Source organism: Sorex araneus, chromosome 6 (genome assembly GCF_027595985.1).
Source record: "Sorex araneus isolate mSorAra2 chromosome 6, mSorAra2.pri, whole genome shotgun sequence".
Lineage (NCBI taxonomy): Eukaryota > Metazoa > Chordata > Mammalia > Eulipotyphla > Soricidae > Sorex > Sorex araneus.
Genome location: NC_073307.1, coordinates 1869830 through 1896162, shown reverse-complemented (window position 1 = coordinate 1896162; position 26333 = coordinate 1869830). Strand labels below are relative to the sequence as shown.

General features: G+C 58.2%; 1 protein-coding gene across 1 annotated transcript; it reads right to left on the bottom strand.

Moving 5' to 3' along the window:
* Window positions 1-3806: 3806 nt before the first annotated feature.
* CISD2 (CDGSH iron sulfur domain 2) lies at window positions 3807-8020 on the bottom strand. Its single transcript, XM_055141350.1, has 3 exons — window positions 7846-8020; window positions 5538-5752; window positions 3807-4227 (listed from the first exon to the last, which is right to left on the bottom strand). The coding sequence occupies exons 1-3, from the start codon at window positions 7946-7948 to the stop codon at window positions 4138-4140; spliced, it is 408 nt and encodes a 135-aa protein (XP_054997325.1). The 5' UTR covers window positions 7949-8020; the 3' UTR covers window positions 3807-4137.
* Window positions 8021-26333: the final 18313 nt, after the last annotated feature.

Genomic DNA, 26333 nt, shown 5'->3' with positions numbered 1-26333 from the left:
CTATTATTTGGAATTTTCCCCCCAACAATCAGGCTTGCCGAAAAGGCATCATTAGATCATTTGTTTTCTACTGCTGATAATGAAGAGCCTATGATGTTGCACGGCCGCAACAATGGCCACATGGTTTCAGAATTCTGGTATCTTAGTAATTAAGTCCAGAGGTATTTCTGCCAGCAGCTGCTGCGTTCCGAAATTGGTTTGTGTGCCTCTGGGATCGTGGCTGTTAGGAGCGGTGGAGCTATTCGTGGGTGACTGCTCGGGGTCTCGTTTGGGCGGGGAGCAGGGCCGGTTCTGCCCCCCGCTATTGCAAGATTTCCTGCGTGCCCCATCACTGCAAGCTCCTACCTCTCTGTCCAGTTGGCTCTGGAAGGTGGTGGTCGCCATGCTGCCGCAAAGGGGAAAAGGCCGAGGGACAAAAACCCTTCCCCTCCCAGGGCGGCACGGGGCCATAGCTTAGTTCACAGTCCAGGAGCATTTCTGCCAGCAGCCGCTGCGTCCCGAGGTTGGTTTGTGTGTCTCTGGGATCACTGCTGTTCAGGGGCGGGGGAGCCGTTCCTGAGCGGTTTTTTGTATATTCGGAACCGCCGTGCAGTTTGGAGAAATAGTCCTGGTCCCCACCTGCCGGAGCCATGTTTGTAGAAGCTCAGTGTCACCGGGATTCCATCTGGAGAAGGCGTGGATCTTCGTTTTTGAAGAAGAATAAATCATTTGTGATTTTACTTACGGAGAAACTGGAGCCAGAGGTGTCGTGAGCAAGCAGCGCCCGTCGCACCCACGGCCGGCCCGGCTCCATCCCTGCACCCCGTGGGGCCTGTGCCAGGAGTGACCCTGACCCTGATCGCCACCAGTGTGGCCTTGGAGCTAGATCAAAGGGCGCCCCCAGGGGCCCCGCCCGCAGAGGCTCCTGGGATTGTACAGGAGGGGCAGCTCACGCCGCTCGCCCCCTTCCCAGGGCACCAGGGCGGGGCTGCCGCTCACTCGACTGCTCCTCTGAGCTGGCTCTGTGTGTGTGTGTGTGTGTGTGTGTGTGTGTGTGTGAGTACAAATGTGTGTGAGTGTATGTATGTATGAATGTAGGACTGTGTACATGTGTATGTGTCTATGTGAGTGTAAATGTGTGTGAATGTATGTGTGTAAATGTGAGTGTAAATGTGTGTGCGTGTGTATGTGAGTGTAAATGTGTGTATGAGTGTAAATGTGTGTATGAGTGCGTGTGAATATAAATGTGTATGTGTGTGTGTATGTGAGTGTGAGTGTGTGTATGAGTGAGTGTAAATGTGTGTGTATGAGTGTGCGTGTGAGTATAAGTGTGTGGTGTGTGTGTGTGTGTGTGTGTGTGTGTGTGTGTGTGGCTGGCCCCTTCCACCAGCTAAGGGTTCTGTGCAGCACAGGCCGGCCCGTGTCTGGGCGTCTGGGTCTCTCCTTGTCTGTCTCTTTCCCTCTCCCAGTTCTCCTTAAAACCCAATGACGGGGGAAGGGGGGCAAAGACTGTTTTCCGGTTTGGATCCTGGTGCTGGGGGGAGGGGCCGCTCACCGAGCGTGTCGGTTCCCCTGCCATCATCTCCCCGGCCCTGGTGGTCTGTCCTTGAAGACTCTTGGGCCTCTCCCAAGCACCCTCGGGCGTGTACGGCCTCTCTCAGCTTGTCTCGCCGTGGGCGTCTGAGGCACGTCTACCTAGCGTCTCTCCACACACGCCTGCTCCTCCCGGGCTCGTTCACGGAACGCGCCGTGTTCGTGCACTCGCCAGACACCCGTGACTTCCTGTTTGCCGTAGCTCCTGCCGGTGTCCTGGTGCTGTTTAGCGCTGAGAGGTTTTCCCCAGGCAGCACGAGGCTGGTGTGTGACTGGGTGGCTTTGGGTCCTGGCTTGCACTTCTCGGAGTCAGTCATATTATGCTGGTGTATACGATGGACTGGGGAGTGTTTTCTTACATTTAAAAAGAAGAAATAACTTCAGTATCATAACAGCAATCTTTCTCACAACCTAGTAATTTTAAAGTTACTTTAAAAAAAAAAAAGACTTTTCTAGGCAGAGAGATAGCTCAGTGGGTTGAATGCATGCTTTGCATGTGGCATGTGGAGGCCCAGGTCTAGTCCCCAACCCCCAACACATGTGGGTTCCCTGAGCACAGAACTGGGGGTAGCCTCAGGCACTGTACATGTGGCCCCCAAATAAAAACAAATTCTTATCTCCTGGGGGAGGGCGTTTGTCTTGCATGCTGCTGACCTGGGTTCAATCCCCGGCATCCCACAGGTCCCCCAAACACCACCAGGAGTAATTCGTGAGTGCAGAGCCAGGAGTGACCCCTGAGCATTGCCGGGTTTTGCCCCAAAACAAAAATTCACTTTTAAGTTTATGACAATTGGTCTGTTAACATTTAAGATTTCATCTTGAATAACTTTCGGTTTTCTATGCTCTTCCAGGGAATTATACATTTCCTCTATGTTTTCCAATCAACTCTATTGGTCCATAGCGGCATAAATATTTTGAAGTAAACGTTGGTTTCCTCCCTTTTCCCTTCTTGTCAGTGTTCATCGTAAGTTGAAGACTCCAGGCTTCGAGTGTCTTAAATACACTGCCGGGGGCCATCGAGTCACTCGTGAGTGTGAGAGAGGAATATGTAATGGACACGAGTGAAAATTTATAGGGAATCTGAGCAGTGGGTGAATTAGTCACTGACATTTTAGTCTCCTCACCAGCACAGGGCTCGTCTCTGTGATCATGCATTCGCATTATGTAATTATGCCCTTCCCTCCTCTCCATTATTCTGGACCCTCCACTCTCCGCTTCCCACACTCCGGGGAGGCGTTTCCCAGGGCCTGTGCGGGAAGCGGGAAAACGCAGACGACCAGATGCCACGCGCTGGAGCAAGGGCCTGGGGCAGCAGCGCCACCGTCTGCGCTGGCCACCAGGAGGCCGGGGCAGCGTCCGTACCCGACTGAGTCTGATCCGGAGGGAGCCACTGTCTGTCGGGGGGGCTCTGCGGACCATGTGGGGTCGGGACCCCATCTCCGCATGCGCAGGTGAGTCTCTATCCGCTGCATGGCGGCTCCAGCCCCGGAGCCTTGACTTCCAAATCCTGCCACGGCCGCCGCTGTCCCCGTCTGAGGGGCTGACTCGGGCCACGCCCTGCACAGGCCTGCTGCCCTCTCCCCAGGGCCGTGACCCGGAGCACAGACCGTGGGGGAGTCCGGGGGCGGAGCAGACCCTCAGGCCTAAGAACGCCCAGTTTTCGACGCTCCACAGGGCGTTTATTCTGCAAACTTCCTGTGATTTGCATTCTGCTTTTCTGCACAGGCACACCCCTGAACGCTTGCAGAGCCACAGCTCCGTGACGCAGGTGGCTTCCCGCCCCCGCCGGCGTCAGAGAGCTCAGGACCCCACACGCAGGCCAGCCCTTAGCAACATGGACTTTTAGAACCAGCTCATGTTTTCTCTGGAATCAGAATATCCATTTTATTGGATATTTGTCTCTACGAACGCAGCGTGTGTTTCAGGTATTTCTCTGAGAACACGGGACTCTGGAGAGCAGTATCTTTCTTACTGGAAGGCCCAAAGAGGAAACACCCCTTCAGAACGATCACGCCCGGGCAAGAGCCAGAGCACAGCAGGCAGAGCACTTGCCTTGCATGCGGCCGGCCTGGGTTCGATCCCCGACATCCCCCAGCTTGCCGGAGAGTGATCCCTGAAGACAGAGCCAGGAGTAAGCCCTGAGCACCACCGGATGTGAGTCCCCCCAACGTAAAGAAAGCAAAAGATTACACCTGGACTCACAGATGCGGTATCTGACAGCAGGGAGAACAACGTGAGGTTCTGTCCACAAGCCCGGTACTCGGACTCCTTTGGACCTGTTGGTTTTATTGCAGGAAGGCCTACTAATTCTTTGATGTGAGAATAAAAGGAGCGCACAATTCAATTTCTATATAAAGGACTAGTTGAATATACAAATTATCAAATATAAACAGTAGTGTAGCAAGAAAATAAATGGGCAGAATCAACTACTACCCAGTAACAATGATTAAGACGGCCTCGGGAAAGCCCCACGGGGAAGCGCTGGTGCTCGGACGGCGCGGCCCGGAGTGCGGGCAGGCGTCCCGGCGCCCGCTCGGCTGGGCGGCCTCCTCCAGGGTCGCCCGGCTACACCTCCTTCTTCTTCAGGATCAGCGGGCCCACGTTGTCGCCCGTCAGCTCGTTGTGCTTATTGTGTGACCCGTCGCAGGCAGGAAACTGGGGAGGAAGAAGCGGCACACTGTCACTTGACAAACGATTTCCACGAGGGGCTTAACAACCCCCGCCCCGCAGAATCCCCTCCTGGGTGGTGACAGCTGGGTCTCAGCATCTCACTCTCCTCTGCATCTTGCTACGCGTGTCATTTTTACGAGCCACATTTGGGACCACCCTATAAAATGCTTCCGTTACATCACATCATACTCTGTGTATGGAACCCGTCCTCGGAAGCATGGAATCGGGGTTTTCGTGGGGGGTGCTCAGCCCCAAGGCTGCGCTGGGCTCCAACACGGGGCCTCACCCAGGAAGGCTCACATGCGGGCAGGATGTGATGCCCCTGGGTATCTCCCGGCCCCTCAGAACACAGTCTGGGCCAGCACCCTGCACCCTGCCACACCTCACCAGCCCTGCCAGGAGCCGCGGCTGGCTCCCGGATCTGCAGCACCAGAGGGCTCGTCGGGCAGGGCAGCACTGAGAGCCCAAGTGACCTAGGCCTAAGAAACACAGATTCCAGGGCGCGAGCTACGGCACATTGCGGGGAGGGCGTTTGCCTTGCACGCAGATGACCTGGGTTCGATCTCTGGCATCCCATAGGGTCCCCCCCAGCACTACCAGGAGTAATTCCTGAGTGCAGAGCCAAGAGTAACCCCTGAGCATTGCCAGGTGTGACCCAAAAACCAAAAGAAGAAAAAAGAAAGCAGGTTTCGTCAACAATATAGCATAGCTGTCACTGCGAAGTCCTCCTCTTCAAATAGCCACATTGGGCACCACTCACAGGAGCAGGCGCGGGCACGGCCGGGAGGGCACTCGCCGCGCACGCAGCCGGCGGGCCTGATCCCCAGTGCCCAGAGGCCTCGCGAGCCTGCCAGGGAAGCCCTGTGTGCAGGGCCAGGAGCAGGCCCTGTGGTAACGCCAGGTGTGGCCCCAAACAGGAAACAGCCCCCAAAGTCCTGCAGTTACAGTTGCCACTTACTAGCTCCCATCTATGTAATGCACATCTCACCACCTAGTCCTCAAAGCTGCCTGGCTGCTGGTGCATTATCTGCTTGTTAAGAACTCACTCCAGAGGTTGAAAATTGGGTAATTTCCTCCCCGAGTCACTGTAGATGTCAGGTTTGAACAGTTGATTTTTTTTTAAACAGCATCACTGTGTGGTCCACAGTTACGGAGCTGTGCACAGCTGGTTCTCACTCGGAAGCTCCGGCAGCTCTGCGGGGACCCAGACACCCTGTCTCGAAACAGCGGTGCCCGCGACCTGCCCTCACTGCCCCCTCGGCCAGCAGGCCCCGCCCCGCCAGGCGCCGCCTCACCGTCTTGGAGCGCCAGCAGCGGCAGTACGCGGCCTTGGTGAGACACAGGTCCTCGATGTTGATCTCGTTCACCACCTTGGGGTTTTCCTTCTGAATCTTGAGGTTGATCAGGCTGTCCTTCTGCTGCTTCTTCTTGGACAGGAACGGGCGCACGGCCAGGTAGCCCAGCAGCGCCAGCACGCCGAGGAAAGGCAGCAGCCGGAGCCATTCTGCAACTGGGTGGGGACGGGCCGGTCGGCTGAGTGAACGCCACGGACCCCACCCCTCGGGGCCAGTGGTTCCCTGCTGGGGCTCAGGGCGGCCCAAGGGGAACACAAGTGAGAATCATGGGGCCACGACAGCAGACTCTGGGGTGACGGGGCTTGGGGCCACAGGAAGAAAGTGAAGTCAGAGAGGGGCGAGACCGGCTGACCTCCTTCGTCCCACACACCCCGAGACCCCCCGACAAGCAGGCCGGGATCTGTGGCCCCGACTGGTACTTGTGCCCTACGCACAGACCACCAGGCTTCAGGGCGTGCCCCAGGCACCCCCCACGACACTCGAATCTCGCTGACAGCCCCTCTGGGGGGCCTGACACCTCCCGATCCTGCCCCGAGACCCCTGGGCTGCTTCCCCAGTGAGCCCCTCTGGCCGGTCTTTGGTGGCTGGGTGGCACACCTGCCCACTTCCCCCCCCACCCCCCGTGCTCTTTCCCAACTGCCCTCTGGGCGACAGCACGAAGCCCCCCGGGGGCACTCGGCGAAAGCTCCGCTGGTTCCGGGGTGCAGCAGCCCGAGCTTCTGGGCCGGCTCTGCGCCTGCCTGATCCCTGGCCCACGGAACACACAGGAGCCGTTCTCAGGGCCAGTTCCTGAGGCCCAAGGGCTCCGCTCAAGGCCCCGGCACCCCCTCGGCTCCCCGAGAAATGCAGCGTCATCCTGAGCCCAGAAGGGGGAAGAAGCAGGCCCCAGTGCGCCCGCAGCGCTGGTTTTCATACACAGAAAACAAAAATGTTTCTGGGCCCCGCTTCAAACTGCCGCTGAAGCTGCCGTCCAGGTTTTGGTTCAGTGAGTCTGACGTCTACGGACTCGAGCCTGTCCAGTGGGGCGGGGGTGGCGGGGCGTGCATGGAGGGTCTGTTCAAAGGGAAGACTCGGGGAGAAACTTGGCCCCTGAGCGCACCCCCCAAAGTGCTCCGAAACAGATCCTGTCCCCCAACACCCGAGGAACGCGGACGCTCACTGTCAGGTGGCGGTGTGTCTCCAGGGTCCCTGTGAGAGCTGCAGGCTCAGCTGGGGCTGAGGCCAGCCGTGTGCTGGGGACAGAGGGACGCCACAGCGTGCGCAGACGCCGGACACCACTGATGTAAGGAAGGAAAGGGACAGACGGGGTCTCCTTCATGCCCGCGATCATCATCTGTTCACGGCAGGGACCTCCACGGGGGAGAGGCAGCTTCCTAACCCCCACTGTACCCCTCACCGAAAACAAAGTCACGCCAGCAAGTGTCGTGCAGCACCGCGAAGTCGCCAGGGCCTGGGGCGGGGTGAAATGCTTCCTTTCTGGACACTTACACTGGCCTGAAGCGACCCCCGCCTTCTGACCTGGCATCACCATGTCAAAGAATGAGCTCAGGGGAACTGGAAGGAGAAAAGCACCACGAGGGGGGGGGGTCGCGTGGCGGCCAACCCACTGAGCACCGGGCACTACAGCTGCAGCCCTGGGGCCGGCGGGCGGCACTAACAGCGCTGGTCTGGGCAGGAGGGCGCCGAGGAGGGCGCAGGACACCCTTTCCGAAGGCGCAGTTCGCGGGGACCCGAGCACCGGTCCCCGACAGGTCCTGTTTCCTCGGTACTTCCCTGCGGCTCGTATTTCGGGAATAAACCCGCGGGGTGGGGAGAGTGGGTGCTGCCCCCCCGCAGGCAGGTGCCTGGGGTCCGGCCCGACGCCTCCCCCGGTGTCCTTGACACCAGCTCCCGTGCAGTGCCCGCGCCCCGGGCCCCCGCGGCTGCCCTGGCCAGCGCGGCCTGTGCGCGGACCCCCGCGCCTCCCTGTCCTGCCGCGGGGTCCTTCCTCCCGGCGACGCTCGCACCCCGGGGTGCAGCGTGGCCCTCGGGGCGGGGTGCAAGAAACAGCACCGGGTGCGCCCGGGCCCGACCCCAGCCCCGCCGGGCGCGGCTCCGCGGGCGCTCTGGGTCCTGGCCCCCCCTGGCCCAGGTTCGGCCCGGTCAGGGGGGCTGCGGTCCCGGTCCGGCGGGCCCGGAGGTCACGCGGGCAGCCCCCGGCCGGGCCCCCGACCCCGCGCCGCCAGCCTCGGCTGCAGGCGAAGGTTACCCGTGAGGCGGGCGAAGCCGGCGACGCTCTCGGGCACGGGCAGCCGCTTCAGGTAGGCGGGGAGCTGCACCTTAATGATGCGGGCCACACTGTCCAGCACCATCCTGGCCCGCGTCCGCGCCGCCGGCCCGGTGCTGCGCCTGCGCCCGCGCCCCCGGCGGAAACGGCGGCGGGGGCGGGGCCTGGACGGGGCGGGGCCTGGACGGGGCGGGGCCTGGACGGGGCGGGGCCTTGGCGGGGCGGGGCCTGTATGGACGGGGCCTGGATGGGGCGGGGCCTGGACTGGGCGGGCCCGGGAGGTGGGGCGGGGCGGGGCTACAGGGCGTGGCCTGGCGGCGGAACGGGGCCGGGCATGGTGGGGAGATGGGGCGGGGCCTGGCGGTGGAGGGCGGGGCCTGGGCGGCGGGGCGGGGCCGGAGGCAGGGCGAGGCCTGGCGGTGAGGCGGAGCAGCGAGTGGGTCTGGAGGCGGGGGCGGAGCCTGGCGGCGGGGGGCGGAGTCTGGGCAAAGCAGCGGTGACGTGCCAGGAGCCCATTGGCCTCGAGCGCGGCGCCGGCGGATGACGCACGGGGGCGCGGGCGGATGACGCGACGGCGCGGCCCGAGGAGGCGCACGCTGGCGCCCGGGCCGTGCGCGCTGCGCGCCCCTGCCTGGCGCGGGTCCGGCGGGGCGCTGGGGCCGGGCCTCGGGGTCGCGCTGTGCCCGCGTCGTGCGGCTGCTGCGCTGCCCGGCGGTGGGGCGAGCAGCGCCACGTGTCCCTTGCCTCGAGGTCTGGTTCCGGAGGGCGCTCGCTCCTGGCCTGGCTCTCGCGTCCCCCGCACGTCCCGGGCGCTGCCTCGGGGACCCCCGCGTTGGCGAGGGCCCGCGGCTCACCCTGCGGTGCCCCCCCAGCGGACACGCGGCCGGCTGGCACGGGAGGCGCGCTTCGCGGAGCCGAGCCGGACCCCATGTCACCGGAGTGGCCGCTTTCCGGCGCCCAGGTCAGCAGAGCAGAGTGGCCCGGCCAGAAAAGCACGCCCAGACACGGGCCAGAAGAGCGTTTCCCTCCTGGCACCCTGAGAGGTGTGTGCGTGGCCGCAGTGCACCTGCCGGCCGGATGGATGCAGGGGGTGAGACAGGGACCCCCCATCCGGGGTTCTCAGCCAGCCGGCTGCAGGATGCAGTGCTCCTCAAGTGTGCTGGGCATTACCTGGCCAGCCAGCAGTACCGGGACCCTGGGATGCTGGGGGGGTCGCATTGAGGGCCTGGGCTCAGCTGCCCGCAAGGCACCTAATTCTGGCCCCAAGTCCTGATTTACACAAGATCCTACGACTGATAGTAACGACCAGGATCCAGAGCCAGCTGCATCACTTCTGGTCCCAGCCAGTGCTTGCAGCCATGTCTCCAGACTGTGAACTAAGCTTTTGCTTAGTGCTGCCCCAGGAAGGGAAACGATGCAATTTCCAACATAAATAGGACTTAATTACTAAAATACAGAAATCCTAAACCCCGTGGCCGCTAGTGCGGCCGCGCGACTTTATATCTCTTCATTCTCATCAGTGGAAAACTAATTACCAAATGTTTCCTTAGTAGGGCCGTATTTTGGGGGGATACACTACAACAAGAATAGTGAGTTCTGTGTTGAAACTCCAACAACAATAGTGAGTTTTGTGTTGAAATATGGAATGTAATCAAGGTAAAGAGAAAAGGAAGTGAAATTTATCAGTTATGCAGGCAGGGGTCGGTGGTTAGGGGGTGGGAGGTATACTGGGTTTTTTTTGGTGATGGAATATGGGCACTGGTGAAAGGACGGGTGTTTGAACTTTGTATAACTGAGACATAAGCCTGAGAACTTTGTAACTTTCAACATGGTGATTCAATAAAATAAATTAAAAAAAAAAACTGATAGTAAAGCTGATACTGATACTAAATAGAAACTGAAACTAAAACTCACAAAGAGAACAGCACGTCTAGCATGAGTCCAGCCTGTAGAGCAACATCTCCAGCACATACGATGTTTGCATATCTGTGTGTGAACACAGAACATGTAAAGCTGCATGTAATTTTATGGAGGAAGTTGTGGGAAAAGGCAATATTACTCGGGTCCTAGGTTTGGCTGCTGTGAGACCAAAATAACAGCAGTCTAAAGAGCTGGGGGGGGTGGGGCACCAGGGAGGCAGCAGTGGGCAGGCTCTGGCCTTGCACGTGGTGGGCCCAGGCTTGGTCTCCGGCACCCCTTTGAGCCCACCAGGAGTGATCCCTGAACAGCCCTGCATGCGACCCCAAAACTAAACTGAGGTAAAAGGGTGGGGGTTGGTCTCACGTGCCCTGGCAGGCTGGGCTGAAGGGTCAGCGGCCCGGCCGCCTCTGCTCCGTGCATCTGCTGCACTTCATGCTTCTAGCCCCAGCCTGTGGTGGCGGTTCAGCTTCTGCTGTGGGAACAGGGTGGGGGGGTCTTCCTTTGCAAGGGCTCGGCACGAAAGATGTGGCCCTCATGTCCACTGGGAGTCCGCAGCCAGCAGGGGGTCCTGTGCCCACAGCCTCGAGGGAGCCACACAACAGTCCCTCGCGGGGTGACAGTGGCCAGAGGACGCAGTGGGGACTTTGGGCCAGGGAGGGGATGGAGCACACGCCTTGCCCGGGCAGGCCCTGACTGATTCCTGGCACCGCTGCTGCCCCACCCAGCACCCGAGTGTCACCCCAGGCTCTGCCCCCTGTGGCCTGTGAAAGACTAGGGGTTCTGACGCCAAGGCGGCCGGGGGACAGCGCGGAGGGAAAGCGCCCTTCCTCCTCGGCTGACGGCAGGTGCCCTTCAGACTCCCCTCCCACACTGACCAAAAGGTGGAGGAGGAAGCTCCTGCCTTGGCACTCGCGGGGAAGCTGCGCAGGTCAGCTCTGCTCGGTCCCAGAGGGGCTGCGGCCCACAGACCCGAGTCTGGTGACGCTGCTTGGCGTAGGGCCCGGCCCTTGTCCCCGTGCTACACTGCTTCCTGGAGGGGGCACTGGGGCCATAAGTGGTTTGTCGCTGAGGCGGCGCTTGGCTTCCTGTGAGGTGCAGCACGTGCGCGGGCCCTTGCGGGGGCGGCACCAGCTGGCAGCTCCCCTTCTTTTTAGGGTCAGTGACCCTCTAGACTTTGAAATAGAGCACGCCTGCAAAATCACAACGTGCCCTGGGGCTAGAGCAATAGCACAGCGGGGAGGGCGTTTGCCTTGCACGCGGCCAACCCGAGTTCGGTTCCCAGCATCCCATATGGTCCCCCGAGCACCGCCAGGGGTGGTTCCTGAGTGCAGAGCCAGGAGGAACCCCTGTGCATCGCCAGGTGTGACCCAAAAAGCAAAAAAAATAAAAAATAAAAAATACAACGTGCCCTAAGTGGAGTACTACCCAGTCACAGAAACCTCAGAGGGCGCCTCCCAGAACGCCGCCAGCGTCCTCCCTAAAGGCAGTCCTCTGACTTCCTGCCAGACACATTTTTGTTGTTTTGTTTTGGGGCCACACCTGGCTCTCAGCTCAGAATCCCTCCTGATGGGCTCGGGACCATCTGTGGTGCCGGGAATCAAGTCCGGGTTGGCCACGTGCAAGGCCTGTGCTCTCCCTGCTGTACTGTCCAGCCCTGAGCAGACACCATTGGGCCCGCTGTCGGCAGTTACTCACTGAGAGTCACTGCACTTCAGTGCCTTTGGGAGACGTGTCTGTGGTGTGCGTGGAAGAGGCTTGTTCATAGTCGTTGCTGAATTCCGTGACCTGGGTAATCCAAACTGTGTATCCATTCTGTTGCTGGTCACTGTGTGCTTCACACCCAAAGTGCCATTGACTGAGTTTATTTATTTATTTATTTATTTATTTATTTATTTAGATTTGCTTTTTGTGTCACACCTGGTGACGCACAGGAGTTACTCCTGGCTCTGCAATCAGGAATCATTCCTGGCGGTGCTCAGGGACCATATGGGATGCTGGGAATCGAACCCAGGTCAGCCACGTGCAAGGCAAACGCCCTCCCCGCTGTCCTATCACTCCAACCCCTGACTGACTTTTTTATAGGTATAGCTGTGCTTGGAAAACCTTTTCTACATTAAGATATTTTCAAATTGTGTGAGGCGGACAGTTTGTCACTGTTACGCCTCCACTCTCACCCCCCCAGATTTAAATGACACTTTCCTGCTCTCACATGGCCGTGCTTGGTGGCATTCATCTTTCATCTCAACAATGGCAACTCATTCAACCTTGATCTTCTGTTCCCAGGCGCTCTGGAATCTGAACATCATTTTCTGGGATTCTTGAGATGTCTTTGTTCAAGTGCTCGCTCATGTGACTTGCCTGGTGTCCATTCCATTGTCAGCCTTTATCATCCTGACTTTTATGTCTTTATCTGTTCAGGGTGAGCTCTCAGTCAAGTCTGTGTGTACCAACTGTCTTTTCCCATCATGATCGTCTTTCTTCTGGATGGAGTCCTGGGGGTGGGGGGAGCTGGTTTGAACGACACCCATCTTTTCATTTCTTACGTTGTTCTGAGTGTGGCTACATTCTTCCTGTAATGCTGAGAGTCACCAGTACCAGCGCTTGTCACAGGAAGTAGTTCCTCAGACAGGGTTCGTGGAATCGAATGAGATTTTGTACCTTCATGTAGAGCCCGTCCCAGGGGACAGGGACCCACAGGAAATCAGGGGTCGGTACCACCATGGCCCCCTCCCAAGCAGGAGGTGGAGGGAAGCTGTGGAGAGGATCGCCATGGCAACAGAGCCCCGACAAAGACTGTCCAGCAGATGGTGTGGTCTTGACCAGCACACGGGCGGGGGGCGGGGGAGGGGACAGGGACGAGGAGCGTGAGAACGCAGGACGTGTGGTCGCTGAGCCCTGAGCTCAGCCAACTCCCAGCAGCGCCCGTGGTGCTCCCGGCCCAACTGGTGCCGCCAGAACCTTCTTAGGGCAGCAGGGCGACCTGGAGCGAGGCTGGGGAAGGCGCGGGCCTGCCGTGTAGACGGATGAGGAGAGAGCTCGGAGCCCAGATCCCGGGGAGCATAGCCCTGTGAGCGCCTGGCCCCCGCCCGAGAGCAGACACGAGTGACCCGTCCAGTGGGGCGGGGTGGAAGTGAGGCCTCAGGGCGGCCCCGCAAGCAGGGGCAGACGAGATCCCGGCCAGGAGGGCCTGTCGGTGCGGGCGTGTCGCCTGGCGTGCTGGCTGATGGCTGGCGCACAGGGCTCGGCCCAGCAGTAATGGGCGCGCAGCAGGGGGGGAGCACCAGGCTCGGGGCACCCTGTGCTTTCAGCAGCTCAGCCGGGGACGCTCCGAGGGCTGGGGCACATCCAGGTGTCTGCTCTACCCGGGACCTGTCCACGGCCTCCGCCATCCATTCCAGGGCCTGTCCACTCCCCCGTCCCGCGGCCTGTCCGTCCCCTCCCGCTGCCCCAGGGCCCTGCCCCTGCCGGCGTAACTGCCAGGCATCACCCCTGGTCAGGGCCCAGCGCTGCCCCCGCCTTGGCCCCCAGGTGAGGGCACAGTGAGGGCGTGGATGGGTCACCCGCTGGGCTGCCCCTGGCCGGGCGCTGCAGCTGGGCCTCGAGTCTGTCCGTGGTGGGAAGCGTGTCCTGCCGCTGGTGCGGGCGCGGTGGGTCCCTCGGGACTGCAGCCCCAGCTGTGTGGGCGCGAGTCTCCCCAGCCCAGGGCCACACGCCGGGGACAGTGTTTCTCCCCCGCGCTGCAGCCTTCTGGCTGGTTTCTGCCCGTGGGCCCTGCCCTGCCTGCTGCCCAGCCTCGAGTGGCCCCTGTCTGGCTCTGCCCTGTGGCCCCGTGGACTCTGCCCACTCGCTTCCCGCAGCTGCTGCTTTAAGCCAGGCACAGAACCACCACGAGAGCGAGTCAGGTGGGGGTCACTGTCCTAACCTTGTCCAGCAGCCAGCCAGACCCCGCCCCCGACACGCCCGCACACGGGTGTTGCCTCTGCCTGAGCCCAGCGGGGGCCCCGCTGGCCGGAAGGAGACGCCGTGCGGGCTGGGGCCTCCCGCCCTGGCTGCAGCCCCAAGGGAAACAGCCCTTGGCTGCCGGCCAGCGGGCCCCGGGGACTCCGGGACAGCCTCTGCCCTCCCCGCCCCGGCATGTGGCTCGCTGCGCAGTCCTGTCCCCTCTGTGCTCACTGCGTGGCCACGTGCCAGCCAGTGGCGAGGAGGACGCAGCAGCCGGGGCTGGCTCAGGTGGGGTCGCGGGAGCAGCGCTGTCCCGGGCCTCTGGGCCTTGCCCGGTGCTGTGGCCGTGAGCCACACTTGCCCCCGCCCGCGCCAGGGGTGAGTCAGGAAGAGGGCGCTGCGGTGGCGGGGCCCCTCGGTCCCGGCTCCTTCTGGCTCGCTCTGGACACACACCCGTGGGGCTCCGCCAGGAAGCGGCCAGCGCTTGCCTGCTCTGGGAGAGGCAAGTGCCCGGGGCCTCTCCCGGGCCCGCGGCTGGACCGGGCATCTCACCGGGAGCATGAAGCAGCCGGAGCAGCCCGGCCTGGTCACTCACTGCCCAGTCACCAGCACGGCGGCTGTGGGCACAGAGTATCCCCTGTGGGCTCCCCCGAGAGCAGAAGCATGGTCACTGCACATCCGCAGGGTCAGCGAGGCCGCAGCAGGCCAGTGACTGGGAGAGCCACGCCCAGGCAAGGTGCCTCTCGACGTGGGCCCGAAGCCCAGACCCCTCGCGCTGTGCGGGCCGAGCCCGCACGCTGTGAAGGCGCTGCTTGTCCTGCTGGTCTCTAACCCACACTGCCGGGCTCCGGCTCCCTCCAGGCAGGCCCGGGCACCCCTGGGGTGCCAGGGATGGACCTGGCCGCTGTGCTCGCTCACCAGCCCCACGTGCGTTGCTTCCGACGGAGTGTCCACCCAGGCAGGGAGGCAGCCGCGCGCCTGACCGCCACGGAGCCTGAGTGGCTGCCCAGAGGCTGAGGTGTGAGGCAGGTGAGGGGAGGCGCTGTCCACTCCTCCTTCGGCCCTGGCTTCCTCGGACCCTGGCTCACGTCTCTCCCAGGGCCACCTGGAGCAGGTGTGCTGGCCTCCTGCCGGGTGCCGTGTCGTAAATGGGCCACAGTCTGCACCTCCTGCACAGTGGCCGCGGGCTCTCGCGATGGGGCACTTGGAGGGCCCTGCTAGGACCACCTGCTGTGGCCTCGGGGTGTATATATATGTGTGTGTGTGTACACTGTGGGGGGGGGAGGTCTTTCTGCCCAACACCCACGGTTTTGCCCTGAGACTTCGCCCGGGGCAGGTGCCCGAAGGCCCTGGCGCTCACTGACGTGCTCAGGGCCAGTCTGGGCTTTGTCTGCCGTCAGGGGGGACGGAGACTGCTCTGGGGGCTGTGAGTCCCCTGTGTCCAGCGGCCAGGCTAATTGGCCTGCCTGTACTCACTCTCCTCCCCCGCCCCTTGCCAGGGGTGGGGGCCCTGCGCTCCCCAGGGAGGCCGTGTGGCCAGCTCGGAAGGGGGTGGTCGGCAGGTAAGGGCGGCCCCCTGCCTGGAGCAGGCTGTGCAGAGGCCTCTCAGGGCCTGCCCGCGGCCCCCAGATAAGCCCTCGGCGGCTAGGGGCCACGTTCCCTGCTGGGTCAGAGCAGGACCCGTGCTTCTAGCACCTCAGCTTCGCCCCTGAGACCGGCTCGAGACGTGTCCGGCCCCGGGACGGGACTGCTGGCCGGCCCCTGCTCCGCCCCGCTGCCTACTCCAGTGTCTGCCGCTCGGCCCTGTAGCCGTTCCGTCTTTTCCCTTTGGATCATTGTTCAGGTTTGTGTTTTGGACTCCTCCGCTGGCACTGTCCCGGAGGGCAGAGCGCCCGGTCTGCCTCAGCTGGGGGTCACGGGCACCTTACTGGCCACCACGACCCTGGGACTCGCCCCCTCCTGCAGCCTGTTCTACACTGTGATATTTTGAGCATCTCAGAGTATATTTTTGTCACCATGCATTGGGACATACCCATACTTTCCTGCCGTCATTCTCCGCTGGAACCCGGGTTTCCGTTGGCAGGCATTCTCCTCTGCCCGGAGGCATCCCCCGCCTGTCAGGGCCTGTTGGAAGCATCCCTGAGTTCTCCCTGACACTGGAAGGTCCTGCTTGCCCTGAGAGCCCGGAGCCTGCCCTCTTGTGGTGCTCAGAAGACACTCGAGTTGTTTGGGTCGCAGGGCACCGGGCTCCTTGGTGCTGATCCAACAGTGTTTGTCTTTCCCTCTGCGTGTTTAAAATATTCTGTCTGTGGAGCAGATGCTGCGCATGCCCGTGGCCTGAGTTGGCTCGCACGCCGCTGGGCGTGGCCCCATCTTTGGTTTACAGCAGCCAGTGGGTGCTGGGCTGTGAGGACACGGCCGTGTGCTGGTGCTGCCCGTCTCTCGGGTCCCTGACACCCTCCCACTCACGGGACCTGCCCGACACGGCGGCTCAGTCTCTTCGGCTTAGCTCCCGGGGCTTCCAGCCTTTTTTGTTTCTCTGCAAATCTGCCCACGTGTTTTCTCCAGAACTCCCTTCCACCCTCTGCCTTGTCTTCATCTGGATAACCGGCTGTCCACTGCGTTCACGCCCCGGGGGTCGTGTCCGTCGCTTCTTCCAGTAGCAGAATTTCCACTTGGCCCTTAGTAGTTCCACCCTCTGGGTTCTTGCTCAGGTTTTCCATGCGTGAGTGTGTTCGCCGGGTATCTGCACGTTGTTCTGGGGACTGTTTCTTCCACCTGTTGCTTCTCTGCTTGAAAACCCCCTAGCTTTGTTTTGCCTCAAGGCTTCTCACATCTTTGCATGTCCCGATGCTTTTTCTTATCTGGGCTGAATATATAAGATGAAAAATAGGTAATGCCAAACCCCAGCAAACTCACTTACTTGAGGCTCTGGCTGGCATTCTTTCCTTTTCAAGAGGAAACTTCCATTGCCTCTCCAGGAGCCGCCTGGCCAGCGGGTCAGTCTGCCCGTCTTGGTCCTGCCCCAGGGGGTCACAGCCCTTCGGGGAGAGGCTGGTGTTTCTCTCTCCCGCGGTGAGCCGTAACCACCGCTTTCTTTCTCTGTGCTTGGTGTAAGGTGGGGGAGTGCAGGGTACCCCTCGGCAGTGCTCAGGAGACCAGGGCACCGTATGTGGCGCTGGATTGAGCTGGGCCCACTGGGCAAGGAGAGTGCCCAAGCCACGCTGCTATTTCTCAGGTCTAGGGGATTCTTTTAAATGTCTCTTTACCAATCACAAAGCACTCGTCCTCCATGCATGTCCACGTAGCCCATGCACGAGTAACGAACGCACAGCCCCTCAGCCCCGTCCATGGCTGCTCGCGAGGGCCAGTGAGGCGGACAGGAGCAGGAGTAGCACAAGAGCAGAGACGCTCTCAGAGCTGGAAGTGCGTCCAGACACTGGGAGGTCACTGGGCACCTGTGAGACCAAGAGTTCGACCCCCCACAGCACCGGAAGCCTCAGACAGAAGGCCGTGGTCCCTCCCGGTTTAAGCACGTGTGCCCAAGGATCCCGGAGACCTGCTTTGATGGCAGTCCTGGATGGACAGAGGTGAGCCTTCCTCTGCACCACAGGAGGCTGTCGAGAACTTCGTGTTGTGGCAACTTAATGAAACACGTCTAATCTGAGAGTGACGCGTGGGACGGCTGAGAACCCCTCTGGGATGACTGCCGGGAAATGACAGGCCACATCCACGTGGAGAAGAGCCCCGCGGTGTCACGCGAGGAATGCTGACGGCAGAGTCAGCAGACCTCTAATTACACGCTCTGCCATGTGGGCAGGGCACTCGCCCCGTCACACTCTTCGTCCTCCCTCATGCCCGTCACCTGATGAGAGGCGAATGGCTCCTGCCGGACTCAGTGGTGACGCAGAGTGACGACAGGGAGAAATCTGTCACTCAGACAGCCAGACAGAAACTGGGTCTGCATCTGAAGGCCCCAGGAAGGAGAAATGGAGGCGGGTAAAAAGTGTAGGGGGAGGGAAAAAAGATGATTCCAGTATATTTTTAATGTTTGTGACCAAAAGATTAAGCCACCCGTATCAATCAGAAGAGCTTTTGAAAGGTTTTGAAAATCAAGACAGGCTTAGGGAGAAACTAGTGATTCCATTTCAGTTGTTTAAATATTCAGGAGGAGATTTTCTACTACACTTGCTAGTTTTGTACATACCATATTAGGTATTTTTTTTATGTAAGATTATTCTGTTTTCCTTATAAAAATTTAAGTTCAAGAAAAATCAGTTACTTCCTCAGGAATCTGTATTCCCTCCTCAGGGCTGGGCAACACCACAGTGCTCCGAGAGCTTCCTCGGGCTCTGCGCTCAGGGATGGTCCCGGGCAGGGCTTCGGAGACCACGCGGGGTACGGAAATGGAACCCGGGCCACGTGCCAGGCGAGCACCTACCCGCTGGATTACGGCTCTGGCCTGTATGTCCTCACTGCCGAGGGCCCGAGTGAGGCACAGCCCTGAGTGACTGCTCCCACGGGGGAGTCTCCAGCAAACGAAGAGTCAGGCATCACCCGGACAGGAGGTCAGGGACGCGCAAAGGCACCATCGCCACTACCGGGAAATACTTAACAACCGGCTTTCCAGGGGGGAAAACTGCTGATTGTGGTATTTGCATATTTCTCTGGAGTACATTTTCCCCAGGAGGCTCAACAAGCTGCGGAGCTGGAAGGAGAAGCTTCTATCTTATGGAGGCAGAAGAACCCAGAAACGAAACTGAAAACGAAAATGTGTGAGAATGAGGAGGAAGTGAGTCCCGCGGGTGTGTGGAGTCTCCCACGGTAGATTCTGAGGTAACTCATTTCAGAGCATTACTCTTTAATGACAGCTGCTCTAAGAACCAGCCTGCAAAATTCCTACAAATTTAAAAGCTGGTGCCCAGAGCCGCCAAGCCTCGAGCCCTCCACCACAGCGGTGCTTCTGCGGGCCGACGGTTCCCAACAAGCCCCAAGCAGGCCGGGGCCCAAGGGCGCAGAGCTGGCTGCGGGCTTTGAACAGGGCACGACGACCAGGACCCCTGGGACAAGCACCGCCGGTGTGCCTCGAAACAAAACCAAAATCCCGCAAATTTAGGGCTGGGACATAGCTCAGAGGTAGAGCTTATGCCTTGCATGTTTGAAGTTCATTTTCTGGCACTGAAAAACAAACAAAAAAACACTCTATCAGATTTCTATAGTCAACTCTTCTTATTATTGTTTTGTTTTTGTTTTGGGGCCACACCTACCAGTGCTCAGCGTTACTTCTGACTCTGCTCTCAGGAAATCACTCCTGGCGGTGCTCAGGGGACCATATGGGATATCAGGGATCGAAGCAGAGTTTGTCATGCACGCACAATGCAAACGTCCTCCCCGCTGTACTATTGTTCCGGCCCCAAATAGTCAACTCTGATTCATGCCCTTTCATCTTCCTCTATGGTCTTATGACCTTATGTTAAGATCTTCTTTAAAGACGGGCGTTGATTTTTAATGTTTTATGCAAAGACTGATACCAGGAATACAGTAAGCAACATGCATAAAGGTACGTACACATGTATGTCTGTCTACTCAACACATAAACAAGCGCCCAAGTCCAAAGTCCAGGGGACGCTGCGCAGCACCGTGAAGAGATGCCAGCAGCATCGCTCACGGTGACAGTGAGGTGAGAACGCCTGAGGCTGAAATCCAGATCCCCGCCAGTCGTGGTGACTCGAACCCTGTGCGGAGCCAGTGAACTCAGGCTGGCGAGAGCAGCCGGGCGCTTGGTTCCTCTCAGCTGTCCCCCAGGAGCAGCGGAAGCAGGTCCCCCTGCAAACAGCCCTGGGGGGCAGCCGCGTGTCCACTGACAGGGAACGGGCAGCTTCTCCGCTGGCAGCGGCTGTGGAGGGACAGACAGGAACACTTCAGCCCCGGGCCAAGCTCTGCCTGCGGCCTGGCCTGTGAACCGCTGAAGGGGGCGTCATCCCGCCCAAAGCGCCTCTCTCCTCCGCACCCCTCGGCGCGCCACCTCTCACTGTCTTTCAGTTTTCATGAACTTCAGACAAGAGCTGCTGGGTTCTGTTATATATATATCAGACATAATCAGACAAGTCGCTCCACCAACTGAGAGCGGCCATGCACCACTCCCACGGAGTCGAGAAAGAGCTATCAATCTGTCAGTCTGTCCGTGTCCGGCCGGGTGAGCTTTCCCGTGTTGAGTCAAATTTAGTCAAATATAAAGGACTGGAGCGATAGCACAGTGGGTAGGGTGTTTGCCTTGCATGCGGCCGGCCCGGGATTCCTCTGCCCCTCTCGGAGAGCCCGGCAAGCTACCGAGAGTATCCCGCCTGCATGGCAGAGCCTGGCAAGCTACCCGTGGCGTATTAAACATGCCAGAAACAGTCACAACAAGTCTCACAATGGAGACCTTACTGATGCCTGCTCGAGCAAATCTATGAGCAATGGGACAACAGTGCTACAGTGCAGTGCTATACATCATTCATACACACACACACACACACACACACACACCATATAAAGTACTGATGGGTACACATTTTTCAAAGCCCTGAGCTCATACACACTTTCACACACTCAGTGGGGCTCTACCCATCCCAGCAAGACGCCCTCCCAGTCCTCTGCTCCCCGAATCCTTCCCTGTGAGGGCCCACTCACCCCACAGCCCACTTCCTGTAGGAACGCTGAGACTCAGTGCCACCTGCATTCTGTCCTCTCAGCCCTTGCTCAGAACCACCCTCGTGAGCTTGCCCTGCTCTTCTGGGGCCCTCTCACACCCCTGCTCTGTCTCGAGGTGACTGGCCCCGTCCCCTCCCGCCCGGCACCCGCACTCCTGGCTTGCTATCCCCATCAGAACAGAGGACTGCATAACCCAAGTGTCCTAGAACAGATGATTGGTTAAACAAACCTTGGTACATCTACACAATGGAATACTATGCAGCTGTTAGGAGAGATGAAGTCATGAAATTTGCTTATAAATGGATAGACATGGTCTAGAGTATCATGCTAAGTGAAATGAGTCAGAAAGAGAGGGACAGACATAGAAGGACTGCACTCATTTGTGGAGTATAGAATAACATCACATGAGGCTGACACCCAAGGACAGTAGATACAAGGGCCAGGAGGATTGCCCCAGAGCTGGAATACTGCTCCATGAGCGGAGGGGAGAAGGCAGATGGAATAGAGAAGGGATCACTAAAAAAATGATGGCTGGAGGAACCAGTTGGGATGGGAGATGCATGCCGAAAGTAGATAATGGACCAAACATGATGACCTCTCAGTGTGTTGCAAGCCATAATGCCCAAAAGTAGAGAGAGTATGGGGGATATTGTCTGCCATGGAGGCAGGGGGAGGGTGGGAAAGGGGGGTTATACCCGGGATATTGGTAGTGGGGAATGTGCACTGGTGGAGGGATGGGTGTTTGATCATTGTGAGATTGTAACCCAAACATGAAAGCTTGTAACTATCTCACAGTGATTCAATAAAATTTAAAAAACAAACAGAGGACTGTGTGTCTTAATCCCGAGTGTCGCCGTGTGCTCTTGGTATGTTCTGGGTGCCTGACGGGTGCAGGCGGCCTTCTTACTGCCATGGCCTTTCATGCCTCGGAGGGCTCTTTTCTCCCCATTCTCGTGCCTCCAGAGAGATCTCACCATGAACTGCATTTTCATGAGGGTTCTGACTTGAGTAAGAGGACTTTGGTATCTGTGTGGCTGTAAGCGAACAGCTGACAGTGGGAAGGGCAGCACAGTCATCAGTGATAAGGAGTTAAAGAACTCGACGAGACGAGACGACTTCCTGCTTCCCACTTCTTGACCACTCGCCACCCAAGGTCACACAGATTCAGCCTGAGGTATATGACAAGAGGATTTTAATCAACTCGTCTGCTGTGACTCCCAAATTAGTCTTGGCCTTCTTTCTCTCGAGGACTTTTTCCACCTCGAAGTTTGGCTAGTCGGTAACACCCCGTGGAAGCACGGTCCGGGCTGCCCATGGCTGTTTATAGCGGAGCACGATCGTGGAGTCCAGAGTCTGTGTCGTGGTTCTAGTCATGGCCCTGTTGGCACGGTGGAATAGGACTTTAAGCAAGGAAGACTAGACACTGGTAAGAAACGCTTCTTCCTGGTTCTGGAAAAGCCAGACTCAGGGCAAAGGTGAAACAAGGCTCTAGGAGAGAAACTGGCTGCCGGGTGGTCAGCAGAGGCGTGGCAGGCGAGAAAGGCCTCACGTGGTGGTGATTCTGTATTTGGTTCAAAAGCTTAACCCTCTGAGCACTGGCGTGTGGGCTGCTCGGTGGGGCAGCCCTGGGGGGCCGGGAGACGTCCCGAGGCCTCAGCACAGCCCGGCCAGCTCCATCCTCCCTCTCCTCACGGCCCCACTGTTCGTGTTACCAAACTCGAACATTTCGGGTTCAACACGATGAGGAGTTCGTGTGCGGAAGACCCCGCTCCCCTTTGACCCCTGACCTGAACTCGTGGGGGGCCTGAGCTCAGGGTCGGGACACGCTTGACCTGTAGGAGCCGGAGTCCATCGCCTGCTCCCTGCCTGGGCCCACAACAGGCGTGTTCAGACTCCAGGTCTAGCCCGTGTCAGCGGGTGTCTCTCCTCTCACGGAAGTACCAGCTGGAGTTCCGTGGGACCAGGCACCTCCCCCGTGGGGCTGCGGTCAGGGCTGCACCTTCCGGGTTCCGAGACTTGGGCGTGGTGGCTTTCCCCACTCGAGCTCCGTGCCTCAACGGGACAGTCTGGGAGTGAGCGGACGGGAGCAGGGATGAGTCCCAGACCCCTCTCTCGTGGACACTCCTCCGAACCCCACCAGGCCACATGGGCCCCAAGTATCACTGCCACGGCCAGCTGGTGGCTGGCCTCACCCACGGCTGCAGGCGCCCCAGGTTCTACCCAGCCATTGTGAGAGTTCTGAAAGGGGGTTCTGGGGAGCCCTGCAGAGTCAATGGGTGTGAAAGCTACTGGAGAAGGATGCGTGACAAGGCACAGGCTGAAGTGTCAAGGGGACCAGCATTCCAGAGGTGGCCCGGGGCTGGAGCAAAGGGCAGGAAGGTGCTTCCCCAGGACCCCCCAGGCCTGTCCGGGTTCTTCCTGCCGAGCCACAGTCCCCTGCCCGCATCTCCGCCCGCCGCCTCAGCCTCCAATTATGGTCCGGCTGCGCCGGGGGCAAGCCCCGAGCTCCCGCGGCGCAGAACAGGAGAACCAGGCACCTGTGGCCGCAGTCTGACCCTCCCAGGGCCGCCCTCGCTCAGGGTTTAGTCTCGGCGCTGAAGCACCCAGGGATCTCTGCGGAGATGAGAAACCGCGATCCTGCAGGGTGGGGCTGGACGAACCTAATCTTGGTATTTCATCACAAACTTGAGATTTATATAAAATGCTTTGATAGTTCAGAACGTAATGACGTTGTTCTGCGTACACAACACCTCAAATGAGCCCTTTTATAGTTTGTTTTTTCCCTCAGGGAACACAGTTTCCTAATGTCATTCTTTCCCCTTGGTGCATGCATAAAGTCAGTGCTTCCGTGCCCTGAGGGGATATCACCCACAGGCCCAGCTCACCTCCTCTGACTTCGGAACTGCCGGGACAGGATCACTCCGAAAGTTCTCCCAGTGTTCAAATGCATTACAACTTCATCTTTTGTAGGTACATTTAAACAGACTCAATACCCAGCCCACAAAATCCCCATACAGATTAACCCTCAATTTTCAACCAATTTTATTTGGTTTTTCCATGTTGTATGCTAAAGTTGAGTGCATTTTCTCCCATCAGAATTAAGAACATGTATTTTCAATGAAATACGAAGCATTAGTCGTACTCACTGCAGAGGCTGGCTAGTACAGTGGGTAGGGCATTCGCACATGACCAACCCCATATGGCTCCCTGAGCCTGCCAGAAGCTAGCCCTGATTGCAGAGCCAGGAACAAGACCTGAGCATCGCCAGGTGTGGCAAAAATAAATAACTGCTGCAAATAATAGATTGAAAGTACAAATACTGGGCTAATTGACAGGAAATACACCGAAACCAATCTAAGTCATGCTGTTTACATAGAATGGTAGTTACGCTGACTAGAAAAGCTTGCTAGCTATTCCTGGGGCGAGAGGATTCCCCAGCAGGGGTCATTCCTGGTGGTCCTCAGGGGCACCACGCTGGGAGGGCCTGAATCTGGGCATCCACCACACAGCCTGAGCACCGGGCTTGTGAGCTTGTGACCCAGTCCGACTGTCCATCTGTTCACATTTTACGAGAACGCCTTCTCACTCAGCAGCAGCCTAAGGAGGTACCTACTGGAAAGCCTTTTTCTTTCTTCCTGGTCTTGGCCCCGACCTGCTGGTGCTCAGAATTCACCCCTGCTCCACGCTCAAGGACCACTCCTGGGGTGCTGGGGGGTCCTGTGCAGCGCTGGAGATCAAGCCTGTGGCAAGCGAGCGCCTCAGCCCAGGTGCTACCGCTACTGCCCGTGAATCTTTAGTACTGAGGTTCTCACATTTGGGCTCCAGGGTATGCAGAGAATTGTCTAACTACCTGTTAAATAATTTTGTCTTGGGGGGGCACACCTGGCTGTGCTCAGGGCTTGCCCCTGGCTCCGCACTCCTAGGAGAGCTTGGGGGACCCTATGGGATGCTGGTGATCAAACCCAGGTTGGACGCACGCAGGGCAGGCGCCGTACCTGCAGTATTCCTTCTCCAGCCCGAGTTTGTCAAGTCTAATCACTCACATAAATAGAATGGCCTATGTGTCTGGCTTTTTTTTTTTTTCAATTCAGAATATTCTCTAGCTCAAAATACATGTAGCATTTAAAAAAAAAAAAATAAGGTACCATTCACCATATGGACATTTTTATTTATCATCCAATGGACACTGGGGTTGTGCTGACCCATAAGAGGCTTGGGTTCCATCCCTTGCACTGAAATCTAAAGAAAAAAAATAAAGACTTTAAATATGCAGCATCTCAGAAAGTAGACTAGAGACTGAACAGGATGACCACTCAATACCCCTATTGTAAACCACAACACCCAAAAGGAAAGAGATTTCAAATTGGAATGTGGCGGGGTGGGGGGGATGGGATTGGGGGTGTGGGAGGGATACTGGGTTCATTGGTGGTGGAGAATGGACACTGGTGGAGGGATGGGCTCTCAAACATTGCATGAGGGAAAAACAAGCACGAAAATGTGTGAATCTGTAACTGTACCCTCACTGTGACTAATTAAAAAATAAATTTATAAAAAAAAATGTAGCATTTCAGTTTCTTTCATCTTGGTATTTTCATTTTGTATTTCTGTGAAACTAAGTTATTCAGAAGGCCTGGGAAGATCCATCCAGGCAGGCAATTTCCCTGCAGGTGACTTAGTTGGTGTCTAAACTAAGTGAGCTGATGAGGGATCTACTTCCTAAGCCCACAGCCTCTTCCCTAGCTTATCAATGATTAGAGTACATTGATGGTAGCTGAACCTTTTCTTGATGCAGCACTATTATATGAAGTAATCTTAAAATTTAACTTTTTCAAGATTTACCAGTGGGACTCTAAACACTTGATCTAACACTTTCCAACATCAAGTCCATAGATAGAACTTAGGTAGCATGTAAGTGTGGGTAAGTAAGAAATTACATCTTTATTTTTGGTAAGGGGTCCACACCTGGCGGTGCTCAGGGCTTACTTACTCCTGGCTCTGAACTCAGGGGTCACTCCTGGTGGGCTTGGAGGACCATCTGGGGTGCCAGGGATCAAAACTGGGCTAGCCACATGCAAGGCAAAAGTCCATCTGCTGCTGTACTTTCTCCAAACCAGAAATTACAGCTTTATACAGCTTCTCTTTACCTGGAAATTGTATTTCCTTCAATTCTGAATGTAACCACCAGCTTGTATCTATGTCTGTATCACCAGCAAGAGTCAGATACTTTATATCACAACTGACAACTGTTGCAGGTTCTAGGAATACCACTTACTCTTGTCCATAATCTAAAACACTTGCTCTATTAGAACCGGGCCTAGGGTTTGCTGAATTTGATGTGTACAAAGTTTGGTTTTCTGTACTATTTCAGGACGTTTTCCTTGATATAATTTCCGTGTGTTCGGTCACACGCCAGGAGAGTTCGCGCCGAGACTGGCCGGTGGGTGAGGCACTAACCCAGGAGCTCTGCCCCGCGCCGGGGGGCACCTGCCGGAGCACCCGCAAACTCCCCGGTCACCCTCGAACCCTGTTTTCCTTGGGCAAGTGGGAGACTTTCCTACTACTCTGTACCGTGGTTTTCTGAAGGAACGAAACACACCGAGGGAGAAATCAATTAAATTAAGACGCAAATAGCAGTGAAAACGGGCTGATCGAGCACCCTGCCCTCCTTGCCCAGAAACCCGGGAAGCCGCTCGGGCCATCCCGAGGGGGGCTGCGCGACCTGGGTGTGGGGGGGCGACGGTGCGCGCACACGGGGTTCACCTGGGGGGCGAAGGTGCGCGCACACCGGGTTCACCTGGGGGTCGAGGGTGCGCGCACACGGGGTTCACCTGGGGGGCGACGCTGCCCGCACACCGGGTTCACCTGGGGGGCGACGCTGCCCGCACACCGGGTTCACCTGGGGGGCGACGGTGCGC